This window comes from Bombina bombina, chromosome 6, assembly GCF_027579735.1.
Source record: "Bombina bombina isolate aBomBom1 chromosome 6, aBomBom1.pri, whole genome shotgun sequence".
Lineage (NCBI taxonomy): Eukaryota > Metazoa > Chordata > Amphibia > Anura > Bombinatoridae > Bombina > Bombina bombina.
This window is the reverse complement of record NC_069504.1, coordinates 1051824221-1051849883: the sequence shown is the minus strand read 5'-3', so window position 1 is coordinate 1051849883 and position 25663 is coordinate 1051824221. Positions and strand designations below refer to the sequence as shown.

The window sequence follows — 25663 nt, the reverse complement described above, 5'->3', positions numbered from 1 at the left end:
CCCACAAATGTCTGTCCTTTTAACGTGCACCAAACAACAGATTATATTGAAAGCACTAAGAAAACCTAAAACCTTAAATAATTCTAAATGAAAAACAACTGCTGAAATTAAATACTGGTGATCAGTTATGCACCTACTATCCACTGATGTAAAGGGCTTGTACCCAACTACCTTGAGGCGAAACACGAGATGGGAGAACAGCAGACAGGAAAGCAAGAGAAATGTACAGGAATATGTAAGATGTGTTAGGGTTATAATTTTATGAATCACATTATATCTATAAATAAAGAGTAACTGTTTTTATAGAGGAAACTAAAAGAGCAGGAGTGTACACTTTTACCCTTATTTAGTATCATTTTCAGACTGCGGTTTTAGAGATTTCACACCTTGCCTGCTTCTGTCGTGGTCTCTACGCCTCATTAGGAAAATACAAATCTCTCTTTTGCAGCTGGTTGGCTCTGGCACAGGGAATATCATCTTTTTAATGATGTGCTGTATGGAAGAAACCTGCTGCTAATGAGCTGAAGATATAGCCAAAGGCTTGTTGCAAAATACAAGGGAGGTCACTAAGAAGATGGGGGGGGGGGGGGGAGCAACTGACCTTACAATACAGACTCCTTACAGTGCCGGCACAACTATAATGAAGAATAAGGCATCCAGACAATAAGTAATGGGATTTAGAGTTTTTTATTATCAAATCAGATAGTTTTGCAGAACAAAATTGCAAGAACTACCTTTGTGCTGCAACCGTTAGTAAGAGAAATGTGCTGCTCAACAACAGAGACAAGACCTGTACGGTTTGGAAGAGGCTGAGCTTACGGTTATATCTGTGATCTAGCTCACTTGAAATTATTTTACATTGTTTATTCTCCTTAACAAGATTAATTTTTAAAGGGACATTAAATGATACAACGATGCATTCAAAGAAAAGATTAGTTTGAGAATAACATGTAGATGTATGTTTTAAAGTTTCATTAGCTGTTTAACCCCTTAGTGACCAGACCTCTTTTCCATTTGTTGACTGTTTGGGACCAGGGCTATTTTTTACATTTCTGCAGTATTTCTGTTTAGCTGTAATTTTCTTCTTACTCATTTACTGTACCCACACATATTATATACCGTTTTTCTCGCCATTAAATAAAGATACCATCATTTTCATCATATATTATAATTTACTATATTTTTTTTTTTTTATAAATTATGATTTAAAAAAATGGGGAAAAAAAACACTTTTTCTAACTTTGACCCCCAAAATCTGTTGCACATCTACAACCACCAAAAAACACCCACGCTAAATAGTTTTTAAATTTTGTCCTGAGTTTAGAAATACCCAATGTTTACATGTTCTTTGCTTTTTTGCAAGTTATAGGGCAATAAGTACAAGTAGCACTTTGCTATTTCCAAACCATTTTTTTGTGTGGAAAATTAGCTATAGTTACATTGGAACACTGATATCTGTCAGGAATCCCTGAATAACCCTTCACATGTGTATATATATATATATATATATATATATATATATATATATATATATATATAACATAATTTATGCTTACCTGATAAATTCCTTTCTTCTGTTGTGTGATCAGTCCACGGGTCATCATTACTTCTGGGATATTATCTGCTCCCCTACAGGAAGTGCAAGAGGATTCACCCAGCAGAGTTGCTATATAGCTCCTCCCCTCTACGTCACCTCCAGTCATTCGACCAAAGACCAACGAGAAAGGAGAAGCCAAGGGTGTAGTGGTGACTGAATTATAATTTAAAAAATATTTACCTGCCTTAAAAAAACAGGGCGGGCCGTGGACTGATCACACAACAGAAGAAAGGAATTTATCAGGTAAGCATAAATTATGTTTTCTTCTGTTATGTGTGATCAGTCCACGGGTCATCATTACTTCTGGGATACCAATACCAAAGCAAAAGTACACGGATGACGGGAGGGATAGGCAGGCTCATTATACAGAAGGAACCACTGCCTGAAGAACCTTTCTCCCAAAAATAGCCTCCGAAGAAGCAAAAGTGTCAAATTTGTAAAATTTGGAAAAAGTATGAAGCGAAGACCAAGTTGCAGCCTTGCAAATCTGTTCAACAGAGGCCTCATTCTTAAAGGCCCAAGTGGAAGCCACAGCTCTAGTGGAATGAGCTGTAATTCTTTCAGGAGGCTGCTGTCCAGCAGTCTCATAGGCTAAACGTATTATGCTACGAAGCCAAAAAGAGAGAGAGGTAGCAGAAGCTTTTTGACCTCTCCTCTGTCCAGAATAAACGACAAACAGGGAAGAAGTTTGGCGAAAATCTTTAGTTGCCTGCAAGTAGAACTTGAGGGCACGAACTACATCCAGATTGTGTAGAAGACGTTCCTTCTTTGAAGAAGGATTTGGACACAAGGATGGAACAACAATCTCTTGATTGATATTCCTGTTAGAGACAACCTTAGGTAAGAAACCAGGTTTAGTACGCAGAACTACCTTGTCTGAGTGAAAGATCAGATAAGGAGAATCACAATGTAGGGCTGATAACTCAGAGACTCTTCGAGCCGAGGAAATAGCCATTAAAAATAGAACTTTCCAAGATAACAATTTTATATCAATGGAATGAAGGGGTTCAAACGGAACACCCTGTAAAACGTTAAGAACTAAGTTTAAACTCCATGGCGGAGCAACAGTTTTAAACACAGGCTTGATCCTAGCTAAAGCCTGACAAAAGGCCTGGATGTCTGAATTTTCTGACAGACGCCTGTGTAACAAGATGGACAGAGCTGAGATCTGTCCCTTTAATGAGCTAGCCGATAAACCCTTTTCTAAACCTTCTTGTAGAAAAGACAATATCCTAGGAATCCTAACCTTACTCCAGGAGTAATCTTTGGATTCGCACCAGTATAGGTATTTACGCCATATTTTATGGTAAATCTTTCTGGTAACAGGCTTCCTAGCCTGTATCAGGGTATCAATAACCGACTCAGAAAAACCACGTTTTGATAAAATCAAGCGTTCAATTTCCAAGCAGTCAGCTTCAGAGAAGTTAGACTTTGATGTTTGAATGGACCCTGAATCAGAAGGTCCTGTCTTAGAGGTAGAGACCAAGGCGGACAGGATGACATGTCCACTAGATCTGCATACCAAGTCCTGCGCGGCCATGCAGGCGCTATTAGAATCACTGATGCTCTCTCCTGTTTGATCTTGGCAATCAATCGAGGAAGCAGCGGGAAGGGTGGAAACACATAAGCCATCCTGAAGTTCCAAGGTGCTGTCAAAGCATCTATCAGAACCGCTCCCGGATCCCTGGATCTGGATCCGTAGCGAGGAAGTTTGGCGTTCTGGCGAGACGCCATGAGATCTATCTCTGGTCTGCCCCAACGTCGAAGTATTTGGGCAAAGACCTCCGGATGAAGTTCCCACTCCCCCGGATGAAGAGTCTGGCGACTCAAGAAATCCGCCTCCCAGTTCTCCACTCCCGGGATGTGGATTGCTGACAGGTGGCAAGAGTGAGACTCTGCCCAGCGAATTATCTTTGATACTTCTATCATTGCTAGGGAGCTTCTTGTCCCTCCCTGATGGTTGATGTAAGCTACAGTCGTGATGTTGTCCGACTGAAACCTGATGAACCCCCGAGTCTTTAACTGGGGCCAAGCTAGAAGGGCATTGAGAACTGCTCTCAATTCCAGAATGTTTATTGGCAGGAGACTTTCCTCCTGACTCCATTGTCCCTGAGCCTTCAGAGAATTCCAGACAGCGCCCCAACCTAGAAGGCTGGCGTCTGTTGTTACAATTGTCCAGTCCGACCTGCTGAACGGCATCCCCCTGGACAGATGTGGCCGAGAAAGCCACCATAGAAGAGAGTTTCTGGTCTCTTGATCCAGATTCAGAGTGGGGGACAAATCTGAGTAATCCCCATTCCACTGACTCAGCATGCACAATTGCAGCGGTCTGAGATGTAGGCGTGCAAAGGGTACTATGTCCATTGCTGCTACCATTAAGCCGATCACCTCCATGCATTGAGCTACTGACGGGAGTTGAATGGAATGAAGGACACGGCATGCATTTAAAAGCTTTGTTAATCTGTCTTCTGTCAGATAAATCTTCATTTCTACAGAATCTATAAGAGTCCCCAAGAATGGAACTCTTGTGAGAGGCAAGAGAGAACTCTTCTTTTCGTTCACTTTCCATCCATGCGACCTTAGAAATGCCAGAACTAACTCTGTATGAGACTTGGCAGTTTGAAAGCTTGAAGCTTGTATCAGAATGTCGTCTAGGTACGGAGCTACCGAAATTCCTCGCGGTCTCAGAACCGCTAGAAGGGCACCCAGAACCTTTGTGAAGATTCTTGGAGCCGTAGCCAATCCGAATGGAAGGGCTACAAACTGGTAATGCCTGTCTAAGAAGGCAAACCTTAGATACCGGTAATGATCTTTGTGAATCGGTATGTGAAGGTAAGCATCCTTTAAATCCACTGTGGTCATGTACTGACCCTTTTGGATCATGGGTAAGATTGTCCGAATAGTTTCCATTTTGAACGATGGAACTCTTAGGAATTTGTTTAGGATCTTTAAATCCAAGATTGGCCTGAAAGTTCCCTCTTTTTTGGGAACCACAAACAGGTTTGAGTAAAACCCTTGTCCTTGTTCCGACCGCGGAACCGGATGGATCACTCCCATTAATAATAGATCTTGTACACAGCGTAGAAACGCGTCTTTCTTTATTTGGTTTGTTGACAACCTTGACAGATGAAATCTCCCTCTTGGGGGAGATAATTTGAAGTCTAGAAGGTATCCCTGAGATATGATCTCTAGCGCCCAGGGATCCTGGACATCTCTTGCCCAAGCCTGGGCGAAGAGAGAGAGTCTGCCCCCCCACTAGATCCGGTCCCGGATCGGGGGCCCTCGGTTCATGCTGTCTTAGGGGCAGCAGCAGGTTTTCTGGCCTGCTTGCCCTTATTCCAGGACTGGTTAGGTTTCCAGCCTTGTCTGTAACGAGCAACAGCTCCTTCCTGTTTTGGTGCAGTGGAAGTTGATGCTGCACCTGCTTTGAAATTCCGAAAGGGACGAAAACTAGACTGTCTAGCCTTAGCTTTGGCTTTGTCTTGAGGTAGAGCGTGGCCCTTACCTCCTGTAATGTCAGCGATAATTTCTTTCAAACCGGGCCCAAATAAAGTTTGCCCCTTGAAAGGTATATTAAGTAATTTGGACTTAGAAGTTACATCAGCCGACCAGGATTTCAGCCACAGCGCCCTACGTGCCTGAATGGCGAATCCTGAATTCTTAGCCGTAAGTTTGGTTAAATGTACTACGGCCTCCGAAATGAATGAATTAGCTAGTTTAAGGACTCTAAGCCTGTCCGTAATGTCGTCCAGCGTAGCGGAACTAAGGTTCTCTTCCAGAGACTCAATCCAAAATGCTGCCGCAGCCGTAATCGGCGCGATGCATGCAAGGGGTTGCAATATAAAACCTTGTTGAACAAACATTTTCTTAAGGTAACCCTCTAATTTTTTATCCATAGGATCTGAAAAAGCACAGCTATCCTCCACCGGGATAGTGGTGCGCTTAGCTAAAGTAGAAACTGCTCCCTCCACCTTAGGGACCGTTTGCCATAAGTCCCGTGTGGTGGCGTCTATTGGAAACATCTTTCTAAATATAGGAGGGGGTGAGAACGGCACACCGGGTCTATCCCACTCCTTAGTAACAATCTCAGTTAATCTCTTAGGTATAGGAAAAACGTCAGTACTCGCCGGGACCGCAAAGTATTTATCCAACCTACACATTTTCTCTGGTATTGCAACAGTGTTACAATCGTTAAGAGCCGCTAAGACCTCCCCTAGTAATACACGGAGGTTTTCCAATTTAAATTTAAAATTTGAAATATCTGAATCCAATCTGCTTGGATCAGAACCGTCACCTACAGAATGAAGCTCTCCGTCCTCATGCTCTGCAAGCTGTGACGCAGTATCAGACATGGCCCTAGAATTATCAGCGCACTCTGTTCTCACCCCAGAGTGATCACGCTTGCCTCTTAGTTCTGGTAACTTAGCCAAAACTTCAGTCATAACAGTAGCCATATCTTGTAATGTTATCTGTAAAGGCTGCCCAGATGTACTAGGCGCCATAATATCACGCACCTCCCGGGCGGGAGACGCAGGTACTGACACGTGAGGCGAGTTAGACGGCATAACTCTCCCCTCGCTGTTTGGTGAAATTTGTTCAATTTGTACAGATTGGCTTTTATTTAAAGTAGCATCAATACAGTTAGTACATAAATTTCTATTGGGCTCCACCTTGGCATTGGAACAAATGACACAGGTATCTTCCTCTGAATCAGACATGTTTAACACACTAGCATAAACATGCAACTTGGTTATAATCTTATTTAACAAAAACGTACTGTGCCTCAAAGAAGCACTAAACGATTAAATGACAGTTGAAATAATGAACTGAAAAACAGTTATAGCATCACTCTTTTAAAAACAACACAACTTGTTAGCAAAGGTTTGTTCCCATTAGTAAAGTAACACTAATTAAATTTTAAACATAAAAATCACAGAGCAACGTTTTAAAACACAGTCACTACATAAGTCTCACAGCTCTGCTGAGAGAATCTACCTCCCTTCAAAAGAAGTTTGAAGACCCCTGAGTTCTGTTAGAGATGAACCGGATCATGCAGAAAATACAAGAGTAACTGACTGGAAATTTTTGATGCGTAGCAAAGAGCGCCAAAAACGGCCCCTCCCCCTCACACACAGCAGTGAGAGAGAAACGAAACTGACATAATCAAAACAAGCAAACTGCCAAGTGGAAAAATAATGCCCAAATATTTATTCACTCAGTACCTCAGAAATGCAAACGATTCTACATTCCAGCAAAAACGTTTAACATGAATTAAATACCTATTAAAAGGTTTAATGTACTTTTACAGAGTAATTCCGGTGAAATACCATCCCCAGAATACTGAAGTGTAGAGTATACATACATGTCATTATAACGGTATGGCAGGATTTTCTCATCAATTCCATTCAGAAAATAAAAACTGCTACATACCTCAATGCAGATTCAACTGCCCGCTGTCCCCTGATCTGAAGCTTTTACCTCCCTCAGATGGCCGAGAAACAGCAATATGATCTTAACTACTCCGGTTAAAATCATAAGAAAAACTCTGGTAGATTCTTCTTCAAACTCTGCCAGAGAAGTAATAACACGCTCCGGTGCTATTGTAAAATAACAAACTTTTGATTGAAGTTATAAAAACTAAGTATAATCACCATAGTCCTCTCACACCTCCTATCTAGTCTTTGGGTGCAAGAGAATGACTGGAGGTGACGTAGAGGGGAGGAGCTATATAGCAACTCTGCTGGGTGAATCCTCTTGCACTTCCTGTAGGGGAGCAGATAATATCCCAGAAGTAATGATGACCCGTGGACTGATCACACATAACAGAAGAAATATATATATTTTTTAGTAGACAACCCAAAGTATTGATCTACGCCCATTTTGGTATATTTCATGCCACCATTTCATCGCCAAATGCGATCAAATAAAAAAAAATTAACTAACTTTTTCACAATTTTAGGTTTCTCACTGGAATTATTTACAAACAGTGCAATCATGGCACAAATGGTTGTAAATGCTTCTCTGGGATCCCCTTTGTTCAGAAATAGCAGACATATATGGCTTTTGCTTTTTGGTAATTAGAAGGCCGCAAAATGCCGCTGCGCACCACACGTGAATTATGCCCAGCAGTGAAGGGGTTAATTAGGTAGCGTGTAGGGTTATTTTTTTTTGTTTTATATTGATTATGCAGTGTTGGATCCCCCCTTAGCCCCCAACCTCCCTGATGCCCCCATACAGCTTTCTAACCCTCCCCCCTCTACCTTCTTGCCGCCATCTTGGGTACTGGCAGTACCCAGTTTGCCCCCCCCCCCCAAATTGTATTATTTTTATATTCAAAAACAGAATTTATGTTTACCTGATAAATTACTTTCTCCAACGGTGTGTCCGGTCCACGGCGTCATCCTTACTTGTGGGATATTCTCTTCCCCAACAGGAAATGGCAAAGAGCCCAGCAAAGCTGGTCACATGATCCCTCCTAGGCTCCGCCTACCCCAGTCATTCGACCGACGTTAAGGAGGAATATTTGCATAGGAGAAACCATATGTTACCGTGGTGACTGTAGTTAAAGAAAATAAATTATCAGACCTGATTAAAAAAACCAGGGCGGGCCGTGGACCGGACACACCGTTGGAGAAAGTAATTTATCAGGTAAACATAAATTCTGTTTTCTCCAACATAGGTGTGTCCGGTCCACGGCGTCATCCTTACTTGTGGGAACCAATACCAAAGCTTTAGGACACGGATGAAGGGAGGGAGCAAATCAGGTCACCTAAATGGAAGGCACCACGGCTTGCAAAACCTTTCTCCCAAAAATAACCTCAGAAGAAGCAAAAGTATCAAATTTGTAAAATTTAGAAAAAGTGTGCAGTGAAGACCAAGTCGCTGCCTTACATATCTGATCAACAGAAGCCTCGTTCTTGAAGGCCCATGTGGAAGCCACAGCCCTAGTGGAGTGAGCTGTGATTCTTTCAGGAGGCTGCCGTCCGGCAGTCTCATAAGCCAATCGGATAATGCTTTTAATCCAGAAGGAGAGAGAGGTAGAAGTTGCTTTTTTGACCTCTCCGTTTACCAGAATAAACAACAAACAAAGACGAAGTTTGTCTGAAATCCTTAGTAGCTGCTAAGTAAAATTTGAGAGCACGAACTACATACAAGTTGTGCAACAAACGTTCCTTCTTTGAAACTGGATTAGGACACAAAGAAGGCACAACTATCTCCTGGTTAATGTTTTTGTTAGAAACAACTTTTGGAAGAAAACCAGGTTTAGTACGCAAAACCACCTTATCTGCATGGAACACCAGATAAGGAGAAGAACACTGCAGAGCAGATAATTCTGAAACTCTTCTAGCAGAAGAAATTGCAACCAAAAACAAAACTTTCCAAGATAATAACTTAATATCAACGGAATGTAAGGGTTCAAACGGAACCCCCTGAAAGAACTAGGTTGAGACTCCAAGGAGGAGTCAAAATTTTGTAAACAGGCTTGATTCTAACCAGAGCCTGAACAAAGGCTAGAACATCTGGCACAGCTGCCAGCTTTTTGTGAAGTAACACAGACAAGGCAGAAATCTGTCCCATCAAGGAACTTGCAGATAATCCTTTTTCCAATCCTTCTCGAAGGAAGGATAGACTCTTAGGAATCTTAACCTTGTCCCAAGGGAATCCTGCAGATTCACACCAACAGATATACCAAATTATGTGGTAATTTTTCTGGTTACAGGCTTTCAGGCCTGAACAAGAGTATTAATAACAGAATCTGAGAACCCTCGCTTTGATAAGATCAAGCGTTCAATCTCCAAGCAGTCAGCTGGAGTGGGTCGAACGGACCTAGAACAAGAAGGTCTCGTCTCAAAGGTAGCTTCCATGGTGGAGCCGATGACATATTCACCAGATCTGCATACCAAGTCCTGCGTGGCCACGCAGGAGCTATCAAAATCACCGACGCCCTCTCCTGATTGATCCTGGCTACCAGCCTGGGGATGAGAGGAAACGGCAGGAACACATAAGCTAGTTTGAAGGTCCAAGGTGCTACTAGTGCATCCACTAGAGCCGCCTTGGGATCCCTGGATCTGTACCCGTAGTAAGGAACTCTGAAGTTCTGACGAGAGGCCATCAGATCCATGTCTGGAATGCCCCACGGTTGAGTGACTTGGGCAAAGATTTCCGGATGGAGTTCCCACTCCCCCGGATGCAATGTCTGACGACTCAGAAAATCCGCTTCCCAATTTTCCACTCCTGGGATGTGGATAGCAGACAGGTGGCAGGAGTGAGACTCCGCCCATAGAATGATTTTGGTCACTTCTTCCATCGCTAGGGAACTCCTTGTTCCCCCCTGATGGTTGATGTATGAACTTGGCCCTCGCTAGCTGAGGCCAAGCTTTGAGAGCATTGAATATCGCTCTCAGTTCCAGAATATTTATCGGTAGAAGAGATTCTACCCGAGACCAAAGACCCTGAGCTTTCAGGGATCCCCAGACCGCGCCCCAGCCCATCGGACTGGCGTCGGTCGTGACAATGACCCACTCTGGTCTGCGGAAGGTCATCCCTTGTGACAGGTTGTCCAGGGACAGCCACCAACGGAATGAGTCTCTGGTCCTCTGATTTACTTGTATCTTCGGAGACAAGTCTGAATAGTCCCCATTCCACTGACTGAGCATGAACAGTTGTAATGGTCTTAGATGAATGCGCACAAAAGGAACTATGTCCATTGCCGCTACCATCAAACCTATCACTTCCATGCACTGCGCTATGGAAGGAAGAGGAACGGAATGAAGTATCCGACAAGAGTCTAGAAGTTTTGTTTTTCTGGCTTGTGTCAGAAAAATCCTCATTTCTAAGGAGTCTATTATAGTTCCCAAGAAGGGAACCCTCGTTGACGGAGATAGAGAACTCTTTTCCACGTTCACTTTCCATCCGTGAGATCTGAGAAAGGCCAGGACAATGTCCGTGTGAGCCTTTACTTGAGGAAGGGACGACGCTCGAATCAGAATGTCGTCCAAGTAAGGTACTACAGCAATGCCCCTTGGTCTTAGCACCGCCAGAAGGGACCCTAGTACCTATGAGAAAATCCTAGGAGCAGTGGCTAATCCGAAAGAAAACGCCACGAATCTGGAAATGCTGGTCCAGGAATGCAAACCTTAGGAACCGATGATGTTCCTTGTGGATAGGAATATGTAGATACGCATCCTTGAAATCCACCTTGGTCATGAATTGACCTTCCTGGATGGAAGGAAGAAGTGTTCGAATGGTTTCCATCTTGAACGATGGAACCTTGAGAAACTTGTTCAAGATCTTGAGATCTAAGATTGGTCTGAACGTTCCCTCTTTTTTGGGAACTATGAACAGATTGGAGTAGAACCCCATCCCTTGTTCTCCTAATGGAACAGGATGAATCACTCCCATTTTTAGCAGGTCTTCTACCCAATGTAAGAATGCCTGTCTTCTTATGTGGTCTGAAGACAACTGAGACCTGTGGAACCTCCCCCTTGGAGGAAGCCCCTTGAACTCCAGAGAATAACCTTGGGAGACTATTTCTAGCGCCCAAGGATCCAGAACATCTCTTGCCCAAGCCTGAGCGAAGAGAGAGAGTCTGCCCCCCACCAGATCCGGTCCCGGATCGGGGGCCCGCATTTCATGCTGTCTTGGTAGCAGTGGCAGGTTTCCTGGCCTGCTTTCCTTTGTTCCAGCCTTGCATAGGTCTCCAGGCTGGATTGGCTTGAGAAGTATTACCTTCCTGCTTAGAGGACGTAGCCCTTGGGGCTGATCCGTTTCTGCGAAAGGGACGAAACTTAGGTTTATTTTTGGTCTTGAAAAGACCTATCCTGAGGAAGGGCGTGGCCCTTGCCCCCAGTGATATCAGAGATAATCTCTTTCAAGTCAGGGCCAAAGAGTGTTTTCCCCTTGAAAGGAATGTCAAGCAATTTGTTCTTGGAAGACGCATCCGCTGCCCAAGATTTTAACCAAAGCGCTCTGCGCCACAATAGCAAACCCAGAATTTTTTCGCCGCTAACCTAGCCAATTGCAAGGTGGCGTCTAGGGTGAAAGAATTAGCCAATTTAAGAGCACGAATTCTGTCCATAATCTCCTCATAAGAAGAAGAATTACTAATAATCGCCTTTCCTAGCTCATCAAACTAGAAACACGCGGCTGCAGTGACAGGGACAATGCATGCAAATGGTTGTAGAAGGGAACCTTGCTGAACAAACATCTTTTTTAGCAGACCTTCTAATTTTTTATCCATAGGATCTTGGAAAGCACAACTATCTTCTATGGGTATAGTGGCGCGCTTGTGTAGAGTAGAAACCGCCCCCTCGACCTTGGGGACTGTCTGCCATCAGTCCTTTCTGGGGTCGCTATAGGAAAACAATTTTTTAAATATGGGGGGAGGTACTAAAGGTATACCGGGCCTGTCCCATTCTTTACTAACAATGTACGCCACCCCGCTTGGATATAGGAAAAGCTTCGGGGGGCCCCGGGGCCTCTAAGAACTTTTCCATTTTACATAGTGGTTCTGGAATGACCAGATAATCACAATCATCCAAATTGGATAACACCTCCTTAAGCAGAGCGCGGAGATGTTCCAACTTAAATTTAAAAGTAATCACATCAGGTTCAGCTTGTTGAGAAATGTTTCCTGAATCTGAAATTTCTCCCTCAGACAAAACCTCCCTGGCCCCCTCAGACTGGTGTAGGGGCCCTTCAGAAACCATATCATTAGCGTTCTCATGCTCTACAGAATTTTCTAAAACAGAGCAGTCGCGCTTTCGCTGATAAGTGGGCATATTGGCTAAAATGTTTTTGATAGAATTATCCATTACAGCCGTTAAATGTTGCATAGTAAGGAGTATTGGCGCACTAGATGTACTAGGGGCCTCCTGTATGGGCAAGACTGGTGTAGACGAAGGAGGGGATGATGCAGTACCATGCTTACTCCCCTCACTTGAGGAATCATCTTGGGCATCATTTTTACTAAAATTTTTTATGACATAAAATACATATAGTTAAATGAGAAGGAACCTTGGTTTCCCCACAGTCTGGTAGTTCAGACATGTTAAACAGGCATAAACTTGATAACAAAGCACAAAAAACGTTTTAAAATAAAACCGTTACTGTCACTTTAAATTTTAAACTAAACACACTTTATTACTGCAATTGCGAAAAAGTATGAAGGAATTGTTCAAAATTCACCAAAATTTCACCACAGTGTCTTAAAGCCTTAAAAGTATTGCACACCAAATTTGGAAGCTTTAACCCTTAAAATAACGGAACCGGAGCCGTTTTTATATTTAACCCCTTTACAGTCCCTGGAATCTGCTTTGCTGAGACCCAACCAAGCCCAAAGGGGAATACGATACCAAATGATGCCTTCAGAAAGACTTTTCTATGTATCAGAGCTCCACACACATGCAGCTACATGCCATGCTGTCCTCAAAAACAAGTGCGCCATACCGGCGCGAAAATGAGGCTCTGACTATGATTAGGGAAAGCCCCTAAAGAATAAGGTGTCTAAAACAGTGCCTGCCGATATAATCATATCAAAATACCCAGAATAAATGATTCCTCAAGGCTAAATATGTGTTAATAATGAATCGATTTAGCCCAGAAAAAGTCTACAGTCTTAATAAGCCCTTGTGAAGCCCTTATTTACTATCTTAATAAACATGGCTTACCGGATCCCATAGGGAAAATGACAGCTTCCAGCATTACATCGTCTTGTTAGAATGTGTCATACCTCAAGCAGTAAGAGACTGCACACTGTTCCCCCAACTGAAGTTAATTGCTCTCAACAGTCCTGTGTGGAACAGCCATGGATTTTAGTTACGGTGCTAAAATCATTTTCCTCATACAAACAGAAATCTTCATCTCTTTTCTGTTTCTGAGTAAATAGTACATACCAGCACTATTTTAAAATAACAAACTCTTGATTGAATAATAAAAACTACAGTTAAACACTAAAAAACTCTAAGCCATCTCCGTGGAGATGTTGCCTGTACAACGGCAAAGAGAATGACTGGGGTAGGCGGAGCCTAGGAGGGATCATGTGACCAGCTTTGCTGGGCTCTTTGCCATTTCCTGTTGGGGAAGAGAATATCCCACAAGTAAGGATGACGCCGTGGACCGGACACACCTATGTTGGAGAAATAAAGTTTTCTGTAGTGTAGCTGCCCCTCCTCAATACCCTACCCACCCTTCCCCCCAGATCCCTTGGCCAATATTTAATATCGACTCTCCCTCTCGCTCCTTCATGTCCATTCATGATTTTTTTTGTGTAAATATGGCGTGCACACGCACGGCCACCCCGCCGCAGCTGCGAGTGAACACGCACACATCGGTGTGCACAGGAACCGGATCCAGCCATTGATGGGCCGCCCACCCACCTCCCTGCTGCTGCTCCCACCCACCAACGATCGGCACCATCAATGGCCAATGCAGGGAGGGCAACAGAGTGGCCCTTTCTGCATCAGTGGTTTAAAAAGGGTATTGCAGTGATGCCTCAATATCGAGACATGACTACAATACCCTGGAAGCGATCACGATCGCTTCCAGCACTTAAAACCCCAGAGGACGTGCCAGGCACGTCCTTGGTCGTTAAGGGTAGTTTTTTGTAGGACGTACCTGGCACGTCCTCGGTCATTAAGAGGTTAAATAGTGACAAAATAAGCATACATTTTTAGTGCCTATAAAACAATGGGAGCTGCCATGTTGTAACTTAGGTTACCTTCTCTGCAGTGGCCAATTAGGGACAGTTATAAATAAGTCACTAGAGTTTGCAGCCAATAGCTGTGAGGAATATAAGGTTCTGCACTTCCATGTCTAACAGGAACTGAAATGCTCAAAATTTCAGAATGGAGTTACAGAAAAAGGGGGGCAAAATAAATAATGAAAGTATATTGCAGAGTTTTATTTCTATATACGATTTATCATTTTATATTACCATCTTGAAGTGTTTAATGTTCCTTTAAAATGTGATTATGATTTAGTTTTTTTTTTTTTTTTTCACTGCAGCAAAATAAAGTTTGCGACATTCAATTGTATATGACAGGAGAGGGCTGTGTCTGCAGTAGCCCAACAGGTTTTTACTTTACTTGAGAATTAATCTTAAAAAAAAGGTGCCATTTGACATATGATTTATCGTATGTCGGATGGACATGATCTGCTGTAGCGTATCATGTCTGTCCGACATCGCTAAATGCCGACAGCATACTCTGGCTATACGAAAACTGAGAAATGGGTAATAAAGGGATTATCTATATAAAAAATAACAATTTTGGTGTAGACTGTCCCTTTAACCTACGACTTGTACTACAAGCACAATGAGTGATAATATGTTTACCACTGAATGATATGTGCTCTATATAAGTATCAGATGAGTAAAAAAAATGCTTTTTTAAACTTTCTTACCAAAAATGTTAAATGTTCAGCCATGCTCAGCCCACAATAACAGCGCATGCCATCAATTGTGCTTGACTTTGCCATGGTCTATTCTCTTGTCAACAGGATCTTAATAGAGCCACAGAGTAACTGGATAATCAAGTCATAAATGGCACAAGAAATATAATATTTCTCACCGAGTCTAAAACACTGCATGTTTAACTCATCTTTTTTATCATTATTTTTTTTACATTTTAAATACAAATCAAATGGTCTTAAAGCAGTTTCTTTTTTTGATCTATTTGATTATTCTTAAGCCTTAACAGAAGTGTGGTAGTATAGTACCTAAATGAGGGGGATTCAGAATCTGATGATGTATATAATAAAGATATATACATTTCATATAAACCTTTTTAGCAGGTGCACCACCCGGCTGATTTTACTGACCATCCGCCTAAAACTTTAGCCATTATTAAGCTAAAATTAGCCAATATTAAAAATGGTAAATTTTCATTGCACAAATTATCATTATATACATTTATGTTAAATGATGCAATTAAGTTGTGCTTTGGATAACAGAAAATTACATATTAGATAATGCTACACTGCCCCACCTGGCTACTTCATAATGACATCTGGCTGGCAAAATTTGAAGTAGCCAGGTGGGGCAGTGTAACATTTTCTAATATGTCTGTCTATCTATCTATAATGAATCTCCTTGGGAGTACTGGTAGGGTCAGCAACACAAGGGAAATCTCAAGATCATTATGAGAGGTCTCCATCGGAGACTGTCTTAACCTTCTCATCATCTACAGTGGGTAGCAAGCAAACTAGGACCTTTGCTTTTTGAGACAAGGACAAACAACAATTCATGCCAGAGTTAAAAGAAAACTTATAAATGACTTAAGGAACAGGCAGTTAGGGACAAATATTCCTACCTGCTAGTCCAGGAAGCTATAATACAAAAAACATAATTTATGCTTACCTGATAAATTCCTTTCTTCTGTTGTGTGATCAGTCCACGGGTCATCATTACTTCTGGGATATAACTCCTCCCCAACAGGAAATGCAAGAGGATTCACCCAGCAGAGCTGCATATAGCTCCTCCCCTCTACGTCACTCCCAGTCATTCGACCAAGAATCAACGAGAAAGGAGAAACCAAGGGTGAAGTGGTGACTGGAGTATAATTTAAAAGATATTTACCTGCCTTAAAACAGGGCGGGCCGTGGACTGATCACACAACAGAAGAAAGGAATTTATAAGGTAAGCATAAATTATTTTTTCTTCTGTTATGTGTGATCAGTCCACGGGTCATCATTACTTCTGGGATACCAATACCAAAGCAAAAGTACACGGATGACGGGAGGGATAGGCAGGCTCATTATACAGAAGGAACCACTGCCTGAAGAACCTTTCTCCCAAAAATAGCCTCCGAAGAAGCAAAAGTGTCAAATTTGTAAAATTTGGAAAAAGTATGAAGCGAAGACCAAGTTGCAGCCTTGCAAATCTGTTCAACAGAGGCCTCATTCTTAAAGGCCCAAGTGGAAGCCACAGCTCTAGTAGAATGAGCTGTAATTCTTTCAGGAGGCTGCTGTCCAGCAGTCTCATAGGCTAAACGAATTATGCTACGAAGCCAGAAGGAGAGAGAGGTAGCCGAAGCCTTATGACCTCTCCTCTGACCAGAATACACGACAAACAGGGAAGACGTTTGTCGAAAATCCTTAGTTGCCTGCAAGTAGAACTTGAGGGCACGAACTACATCCAGATTGTGTAGAAGACGTTCCTTCTTTGAAGAAGGATTTGGACACAAGGATGGAACAACAATCTCTTGATTGATATTCCTGTTAGTGACTACCTTAGGTAAGAACCCAGGTTTAGTACGCAGAACTACCTTGTCTGAGTGAAAAATCAGATAAGGAGAATCACAATTTAAGGCTGATAACTCAGAGACTCTTCGAGCCGAGGAAATAGCCATTAAAAACAGAACTTTCCAAGATAACAATTTTATATTAATGGAATGAAGGGGTTCAAACGGAACACCCTGTAAAACGTTAAGAACTAAGTTTAAACTCCATGGCGGAGCAACAGTTTTAAACACAGGCTTGATCCTAGCTAAAGCCTGACAAAAGGCCTGGACGTCTGGATTTTCTGACAGACGCCTGTGTAACAAGATGGACAGAGCTGAAATCTGTCCCTTTAATGAGCTAGCCGATAAACCCTTTTCTAAACCTTCTTGTAGAAAGGACAATATCCTAGGAATCCTAACCTTACTCCAGGAGTAACCTTTGGATTCGCACCAGTATAGGTATTTACGCCATATCTTATGGTAAATCCTTCTGGTAACAGGCTTCCTAGCCTGTATCAGGGTATCAACAACCGACTCAGAAAAACCACGTTTTGATAAAATCAAGCGTTCAATTTCCAAGCAGTCAGCTTCAGAGAAGTTAGATTTTGATGTTTGAATGGACCCTGTATCAGAAGGTCCTGTCTTAGAGGTAGAGACCAAGGCGGACAGGATGACATGTCCACTAGATCTGCATACCAAGTCCTGCGTGGCCATGCAGGCGCTATTAGAATCACTGATGCTCTCTCCTGTTTGATTTTGGCAATCAATCGAGGAAGCAGCGGGAAGGGTGGAAACACATAAGCCATCCCGAAGTTCCAAGGTGCTGTCAAGGCATCTATCAGAACCGCTCCCGGATCCCTGGATCTGGACCCGTAGCGAGGAAGTTTGGCGTTCTGGCGAGACGCCATGAGATCTATCTCTGGTTTGCCCCAACGTCGAAGTATTTGGGCAAAGACCTCCGGATGAAGTTCCCACTCCCCCGGATGAAAAGTCTGGCGACTCAAGAAATCCGCCTCCCAGTTCTCCACTCCCGGGATGTGGATTGCTATCAGGTGGCAAGAGTGAGACTCTGCCCAGCGAATTATCTTTGATACTTCCATCATTGCTAGGGAGCTTCTTGTCCCTCCTTGATGGTTGATGTAAGCTACAGTCGTGATGTTGTCCGACTGAAACCTGATGAACCCCCGAGTTTTTAACTGGGGCCAAGCCAGAAGGGCATGGAGAACTGCTCTTAATTCCAGAATGTTTATTGGCAGGAGACTTTCCTCCTGATTCCATTGTCCCTGAGCCTTCAGAGAATTCCAGACAGCGCCCCAACCTAGTAGGCTGGCGTCTGTTGTTACAATTGTCCAGTCCGGCCTGCTGAATGGCATCCCCCTGGACAGATGTGGCCGAGAAAGCCACCATAGAAGAGAGTTTCTGGTCTCTTGATCCAGATTCAGAGTAGGGGACAAGTCTGAGTAATCCCCATTCCACTGACTCAGCATGCACAATTGCAGCGGTCTGAGATGTAGACGTGCAAAGGGTACTATGTCCATTGCTGCTACCATTAAGCCGATCACCTCCATGCATTGAGCTACTGACGGGAGTTGAATGGAATGAAGGACACGGCATGCATTTAGAAGCTTTGTTAATCTGTCTTCTGTCAGATAAATCTTCATTTCTACAGAATCTATAAGAGTCCCCAAGAATGGAACTCTTGTGAGAGGAAAAAGAGAACTCTTCTTTTCGTTCACTTTCCATCCATGCGACCTTAGAAATGCCAGAACTAACTCTGTATGAGACTTGGCAGTTTGAAAGCTTGAAGCTTGTATCAGAATGTCGTCTAGGTACGGAGCTACCGAAATTCCTCGCGGTCTTAGTACCGCCAGAAGGGCACCCAGAACCTTTGTGAAGATTCTTGGAGCCGTAGCCAATCCGAATGGAAGAGCTACAAACTGGTAATGCCTGTCTAAGAAGGCAAACCTTAGATACCGGTAATGATCTTTGTGAATCGGTATGTGAAGGTAAGCATCCTTTAAATCCACTGTGGTCATGTACTGACCCTTTTGGATCATGGGTAAGATTGTCCGAATAGTTTCCATTTTGAACGATGGAACTCTTAGGAATTTGTTTAGGATCTTTAAATCCAAGATTGGCCTGAAAGTTCCCTCTTTTTTGGGAACCACAAACAGGTTTGAGTAAAACCCTTGTCCTTGTTCCGACCGCGGAACCGGATGGATCACTCCCATTAATAACAGATCTTGTACACAGCGTAGAAACGCTTCTTTCTTTATCTGGTTTGTTGACAACCTTGACAGATGAAATCTCCCTCTTGGGGGAGAGAATTTGAAGTCTAGAAGGTATCCCTGAGATATGATCTCTAGCGCCCAGGGATCCTGAACATCTCTTGCCCAGGCCTGGGCGAAGAGAGAGAGTCTGCCCCCCACTAGATCCGGTCCCGGATCGGGGGCCCTCGGTTCATGCTGTCTTTGGGGCAGCAGCAGGTTTCCTGGCCTGCTTGCCCTTGTTCCAGGACTGGTTAGGTTTCCAGCCTTGTCTGTAACGAGCAACAGCTCCTTCCTGTTTTGGTGCAGTGGAAGTTGATGCTGCTCCTGCTTTGAAATTCCGAAAGGGACGAAAATTAGACTGTCTAGCCTTAGCTTTGGCTTTGTCTTGAGGCAGGGCGTGGCCCTTACCTCCTGTAATGTCAGCGATAATTTCTTTCAAACCGGGCCCAAATAAAGTTTGCCCCTTGAAAGGTATATTAAGTAATTTGGACTTAGAAGTTACATCAGCTGACCAGGATTTTAGCCACAGCGCCCTACGTGCCTGAATGGCGAATCCTGAGTTCTTAGCCGTAAGTTTGGTTAAATGTACTACGGCCTCCGAAATGAATGAATTAGCTAGTTTAAGGACTCTAAGCCTGTCCGTAATGTCGTCCAGCGTAGCTGAACTAAGGTTCTCTTCCAGAGACTCAATCCAAAATGCTGCCGCAGCCGTAATCGGCGCGATGCATGCAAGGGGTTGCAATATAAAACCTTGTTGAACAAACATTTTCTTAAGGTAACCCTCTAATTTTTTATCCATTGGATCTGAAAAAGCACAGCTATCCTCCACCGGGATAGTGGTACGCTTAGCTAAAGTAGAAACTGCTCCCTCCACCTTAGGGACCGTTTGCCATAAGTCCCGTGTGGTGGCGTCTATTGGAAACATCTTTCTAAATATTGGAGGGGGTGAGAACGGCACACCGGGTCTATCCCACTCCTTAGTAACAATTTCAGTTAGTCTCTTAGGTATAGGAAAAACGTCAGTACTCGCCGGTACCGCAAAGTATTTATCCAACCTACACAATTTTTCTGGTATTGCAACAGTGTTACAATCATTAAGAGCCGCTAAAACCTCCCCTAGTAATACACGGAGGTTCTCCAATTTAAATTTAAAAGTTGAAATATCTGAATCCAATCTGTTTGGATCAGAACCATCACCCACAGAATGAAGCTCTCCGTCCTCATGTTCTGCAAGCTGTGACGCAGTATCAGACATGGCCCTAGTATTATCAGCGCACTCTGTTCTCACCCCAGAGTGATCACGCTTGCCTCTTAGTTCTGGTAATTTAGCCAAAACTTCAGTCATAACAGTAGCCATATCTTGTAATGTTATCTGTAATGGCCGCCCAGATGTACTAGGCGCCATAATATCACGCACCTCCCGGGCGGGAGATGCAGGTACTGACACGTGAGGCGAGTTAGTCGGCATAACTCTCCCCTCGCTGTTTGGTGAAATTTGTTCAATTTGTACAGATTGGCTTTTATTTAAAGTAGCATCAATACAGTTAGTACATAAATTTCTATTGGGCTCCACCTTGGCATTGGAACAAATGACACAGATATCTTCCTCTGAATCAGACATGTTTAACACACTAGCAATAAACTTGCAACTTGGTTACAATCTTATTTAGCAAAAACGTACTGTGCCTCAAAGAGCACTAAACGATTAAATGACAGTTGAAATAATGAACTGAAAGACAGTTATAGCATCAATCCTTAAAAACAACACAACTTTTAGCAAAGGTTTGTTCCCATTAGTAAAGTAACAATAATTAAATTTGAAACATAAAAATTACAGAGCAACGTTTTTAATCACAGTCAATATATAAGTCTCACAGCTCTGCTGAGAGAATCTACCTCCCTCCAAAGAAGTTTGAAGACCCCTGAGATCTGTTAGAGATGAACCGGATCATGCAGGAAATACAAGAGTAACTGACTGGAATTTTTTGATGCGTAGCAAAGAGTGCCAAAAACGGCCCCTCCCCCTCACACACAGCAGTGAGAGAGAAACGAAACTGTCACAATTAAAACAAGCAACTGCCAAGTGGAAAAATAATGCCCAAATATTTATTCACTCAGTACCTCAGAAAATGCAAACGATTCTACATTCCAGCAAAAACGTTTAACATAATAAATACCTATTAAAAGGTTTAATGTACTTTTAACAGAGTAATTCCGGTGAAATACCATCCCCAGAATACTGAAGTGTAGAGTATACATACATGTCATTATAACGGTATGGCAGGATTTTCTCATCAATTCCATTCAGAAAATAAAAACTGCTACATACCTCAATGCAGATTCATCTGCCCGCTGTCCCCTGATCTGAAGCTTTTACCTCCCTCAGATGGCCGAGAAACAGCAATATGATCTTAACTACTCCGGTTAAAATCATAGTAAAAACTCTGGTAGATTCTTCTTCAAACTCTGCCAGAGAGGCAATAACACGCTCCGGTGCTATTGTAAAATAACAAACTTTTGATTGAAGTTATAAAAACTAAGTATAATCACCATAGTCCTCTCACACATCCTATCTAGTTGCTGGGTGCAAGAGAATGACTGGGAGTGACGTAGAGGGGAGGAGCTATATGCAGCTCTGCTGGGTGAATCCTCTTGCATTTCCTGTTGGGGAGGAGTTATATCCCAGAAGTAATGATGACCCGTGGACTGATCACACATAACAGAAGAAATAGTAGGTCTACAACAATTAGTAAAATATTCCTAAAACACTAAATAAACACCTATACTCACCTCTAAGAGGGATACAACTAGATTACATGTACATTTAAAGGGACAGGTACATACATTTGTGGACATAAGTGGGCAACGCCTGAAAAAAAGCATGACAGGGAAAATGTAGACATACATACATAGTCATTATCTATAGAATTCACACAAATAGAAAAGGAACATATAACCTCATTCTCAAGGTGCATTCCAAAACTGCAGAGGATTAGCAAGGGTTACCATATACAGGAACAAAGTGTTGATAACCAGCAAGCTGGGGAACACTAAACATTACTCTACCGGCTTCTCCACAATAATGCACAAGCTCAGCGTACCTTACAACAAATAGATGTAAATGTAACCAACGCAAGCAAGGATGGGCATATGCAGAGGGTACCCACCCCATAGATTACTAGAAAGAGGCCACACAGCCCGCCATTACTCATATAGTTCTAGAAAAAGATTGTTAATATAATAAGTTTAAAATGGGAGAAGGTACAAAATATGATACCAATGCAAATGGAAAGTCTTACTTCATGTCGAGAACTTCCTCCAAGTGCTTGCGCCTCTCTGCTCGCAGGCTAGTGAGATGCACTTCCTTCTCTGCAAGAGAATGTTGCGTGGAAGACAGCTTTGCCTTCATGGATTCTAGCTCTTGTTTGACTTTTTCCATTGCCATCATCAGCTCCTCAACCTAAGAAACAACGAAAACTGACTCAGAAACTTCATAAATATTTATAAAGTGTATTGCACCTTAGGAGGCTGAAAGAACAGCAATAGCAGAAAGGATATTAAAACATTAAAGCAGAGGTTGATAAATATTTACCAAAAATTGCAGTTAATGGAAAAGTTTTAGACAATTTGGGTCAAAGGTAGGAGCAGTGGTTCCTTGTTTCCAAAGATTTGTCCTGAATTAAACAGAGTTTCTTATACTACAAGGATGTACCAAATTACTGTTAGTCAACTGGTAATCATATATATAGAATTATTAGTGTACTCTTAATCTGGCCCAACAGGCTTTGCATGAAGCAAAATAGTCCTTATATTAAACCGAGACTGTGATGTGTAGAATCCTAACATGGCTTAATGAAAGATCACAAAGTATGACCTATCAGGGCACAATACTTACCACCTAGAGGTTGGTTTGATTTTGATAAAGAAACTGTGCTAAGCTACATTTATTTTTTCTAACCCAGCAGATGGATACAATAATTTCATATTACCCTATAAAAAAATTGTAGTTTGGAAAATAATAATATTTTTAAATGCTTTTGTCTTTATTTTTATTTCTTCATCTCTGGCCTGCTCATAGCTACCACTGAGCAGATATTGAAAACAAAGACAAAACGAAATTATGAATATTGAAAACAAACATATAACATAAAAGTTATACATACCACTGGAATTACCATATTGAGAAAACAGTGAACTGTCACATACTAAGTGGTGTTATACCAATCAGACAAGATAGGACATAGGAAAAGGTAAAAGGAATTCTATGCAACTTTCCCATTGTCACTATACTACAGTAAGAGGAGCGATAGCTGTTTCAACTCAGAAGGAATAAGAGTAAAATTTAAAGGAAAACTTTCCAAACTGTCTGTTCTTGTTAAGAGCCCATCTCAGCCACACACAAAACACACAAGCCGGGAACATGCCTGCTAAAAGAACAAGAGGGCGTTTTAGAATTTCATAATAACCTACTGATTATGAGGTAATTATAATTAGAGCGGACTTGGGTTTACACATGCCAAGGTCACTCTGTGAATAAAGGTTCAGTCTATAAATTAGTAGCATTGTAAGCTGTTGTCCTGTCTTTTTTCCATGCACTTACACAGGAAGCCAGCACCCTCATTTATTCCCTGAGTGAGTCAAAATAATAAGTAGCAGGGTGACTTCAGCAAAACTTACACAGCAAGGTAAGTAATACAGAGAGGTCTTAACACATAGTAGACTGACTGTTGCAGACCTGGTCATCTGTGTTCCTTCCTGACCTCACTGCTTAATTAACTAGGACATCAGTCACAGGTGGAACAGAGCCCTGTGTGGAGACTTCTTTCAATGTTCCAGGGTGTGGCCATTAACCTCAAAAAGAGGCACACTGGTCTAGATTCTCAAACACATACAACATGGCTTGAGGAATATTTGTTTGCAGATCTCCCAAGCAACCCTCACGGAACTCACTAAGGCTCTGAACCTAGAGTCCCTCCGTGCTGTAAGCTGTTTAATACAGAAAGCAATGGGGCTCTATAGAATGCAGCATCTCTAGCAGGGGACTTTGAGGTTAATCTAGGAGCATTTGGAACTGCAATTGTATGAAGTGAGTTGAGATCAAACTGTACAGTTTGTTTTCTATTTGTTTCTAGTTTTAAATACAAAACTATAGTCTTTTTTTTAATATTTAGGTAACCACACTAGAATACAGATTTAAGGCTAGAGGGATAAACCAGTAATAGCTAATGTGCAATGAGCTGTGAAATAAAATCAAACAATTCTAAAATACATTGTTACACAAAGAATACAAATTCTAAACACTATTTAATACAAAAGATAACAACACCTACATTACAGTGTGCACCACATTGAGAAATGTAGGGAAATTCCCCTAAAGAGATAGAGATATTGCTGTAGTGAGGAGCCTCATGGTACTATAGGATCTTTTTAGATAATCACAATCACGTGAAGCGCGTTAGAGAACCTCATGTTTCAAAGAAAAGAGAGGGTCAGGTGCAAAATAAAAAAAACAAAAAGGAATGAAAAATTGTATTGAGGGGAAATAAAAAAACAGAAAAGATAAGAACAGGCTAGCAATAAAAAATATGGTGCACTTTCTTGACAAAGATTGGTCAAATCCCTCCCTCAAAGTCCAACAGCCACCCTTGTGTTAGGACTGTCCAAATTGAAAAAATACCATCCTAGGCCTGAAGAAAGTGACTTATTTATACCCTAATGTATATCATGATCTGATGGACTGAGTTTGGATACCTCTTCCTAGATAATAAAACATATGTTAAAAGAAGCTAATAAAGTATATATAAACTGGAATAGCTAAGATAAATAATAAATATGTTTTCTCTGTAAAAAAAATAATAATAATAATTAAATCAATAGAAAAGATATTAAATATGAACATTTGTATTGAGGAGAGATAAAAAAACATAATTTATGTAAGAACTTACCTGATAAATTCATTTCTTTCATATTAGCAAGAGTCCATGAGCTAGTGACGTATGGAATATACATTCCTACCAGGAGGGGCAAAGTTTCCCAAACCTTAAAATGCCTATAAATACACCCCTCACCACACCCACAATTCAGTTTAACGAATAGCCAAGAAGTGGGGTGATAAGAAAAAAGTGTGAAAGCATATAAAATAAGGAATTGGAATAATTGTGCTTTATACAAAAAAATCATAACCACCACAAAAAAGGGCGGGCCTCATGGACTCTTGCTAATATGAAAGAAATGAATTTATCAGGTAAGTTCTTACATAAATTATGTTTTCTTTCATGTAATTAGCAAGAGTCCATGAGCTAGTGACGTATGGGATAATGACTACCCAAGATGTGGATCTTTCCACGCAAGAGTCACTAGAGAGGGAGGGATAAAATAAAGACAGACAATTCCTGCTGAAAATAATCCACACCCAAAATAAAGTTTAATGAAAAACATAAGCAGAAGATTCAAACTGAAACCACTGCCTGAAGTACTTTTCTACCAAAAAACTGCTTCAGAAGAAGAAAACACATCAAAATGGTAGAATTTAGTAAAAGTATGCAAAGAGGACCAAGTTGCTGCTTTGCAAATCTGAT

At 41.9% G+C, this 25663-nt stretch overlaps 1 protein-coding gene across 4 annotated transcripts in view; it reads right to left on the bottom strand.

Annotated features, from left to right (window-relative positions):
• ERC1 (ELKS/RAB6-interacting/CAST family member 1) overlaps positions 1-25663 on the bottom strand; it is an 871748-nt gene that overhangs the window by 256989 nt on the left and 589096 nt on the right. For all 4 annotated transcript variants that reach the window (XM_053718843.1, XM_053718844.1, XM_053718845.1 and 1 more), the window contains one exon: positions 22385-22545. In XM_053718843.1, the coding sequence (XP_053574818.1) occupies positions 22385-22545 (161 nt within the window). The remainder of the gene's footprint in view (positions 1-22384; positions 22546-25663) is intronic.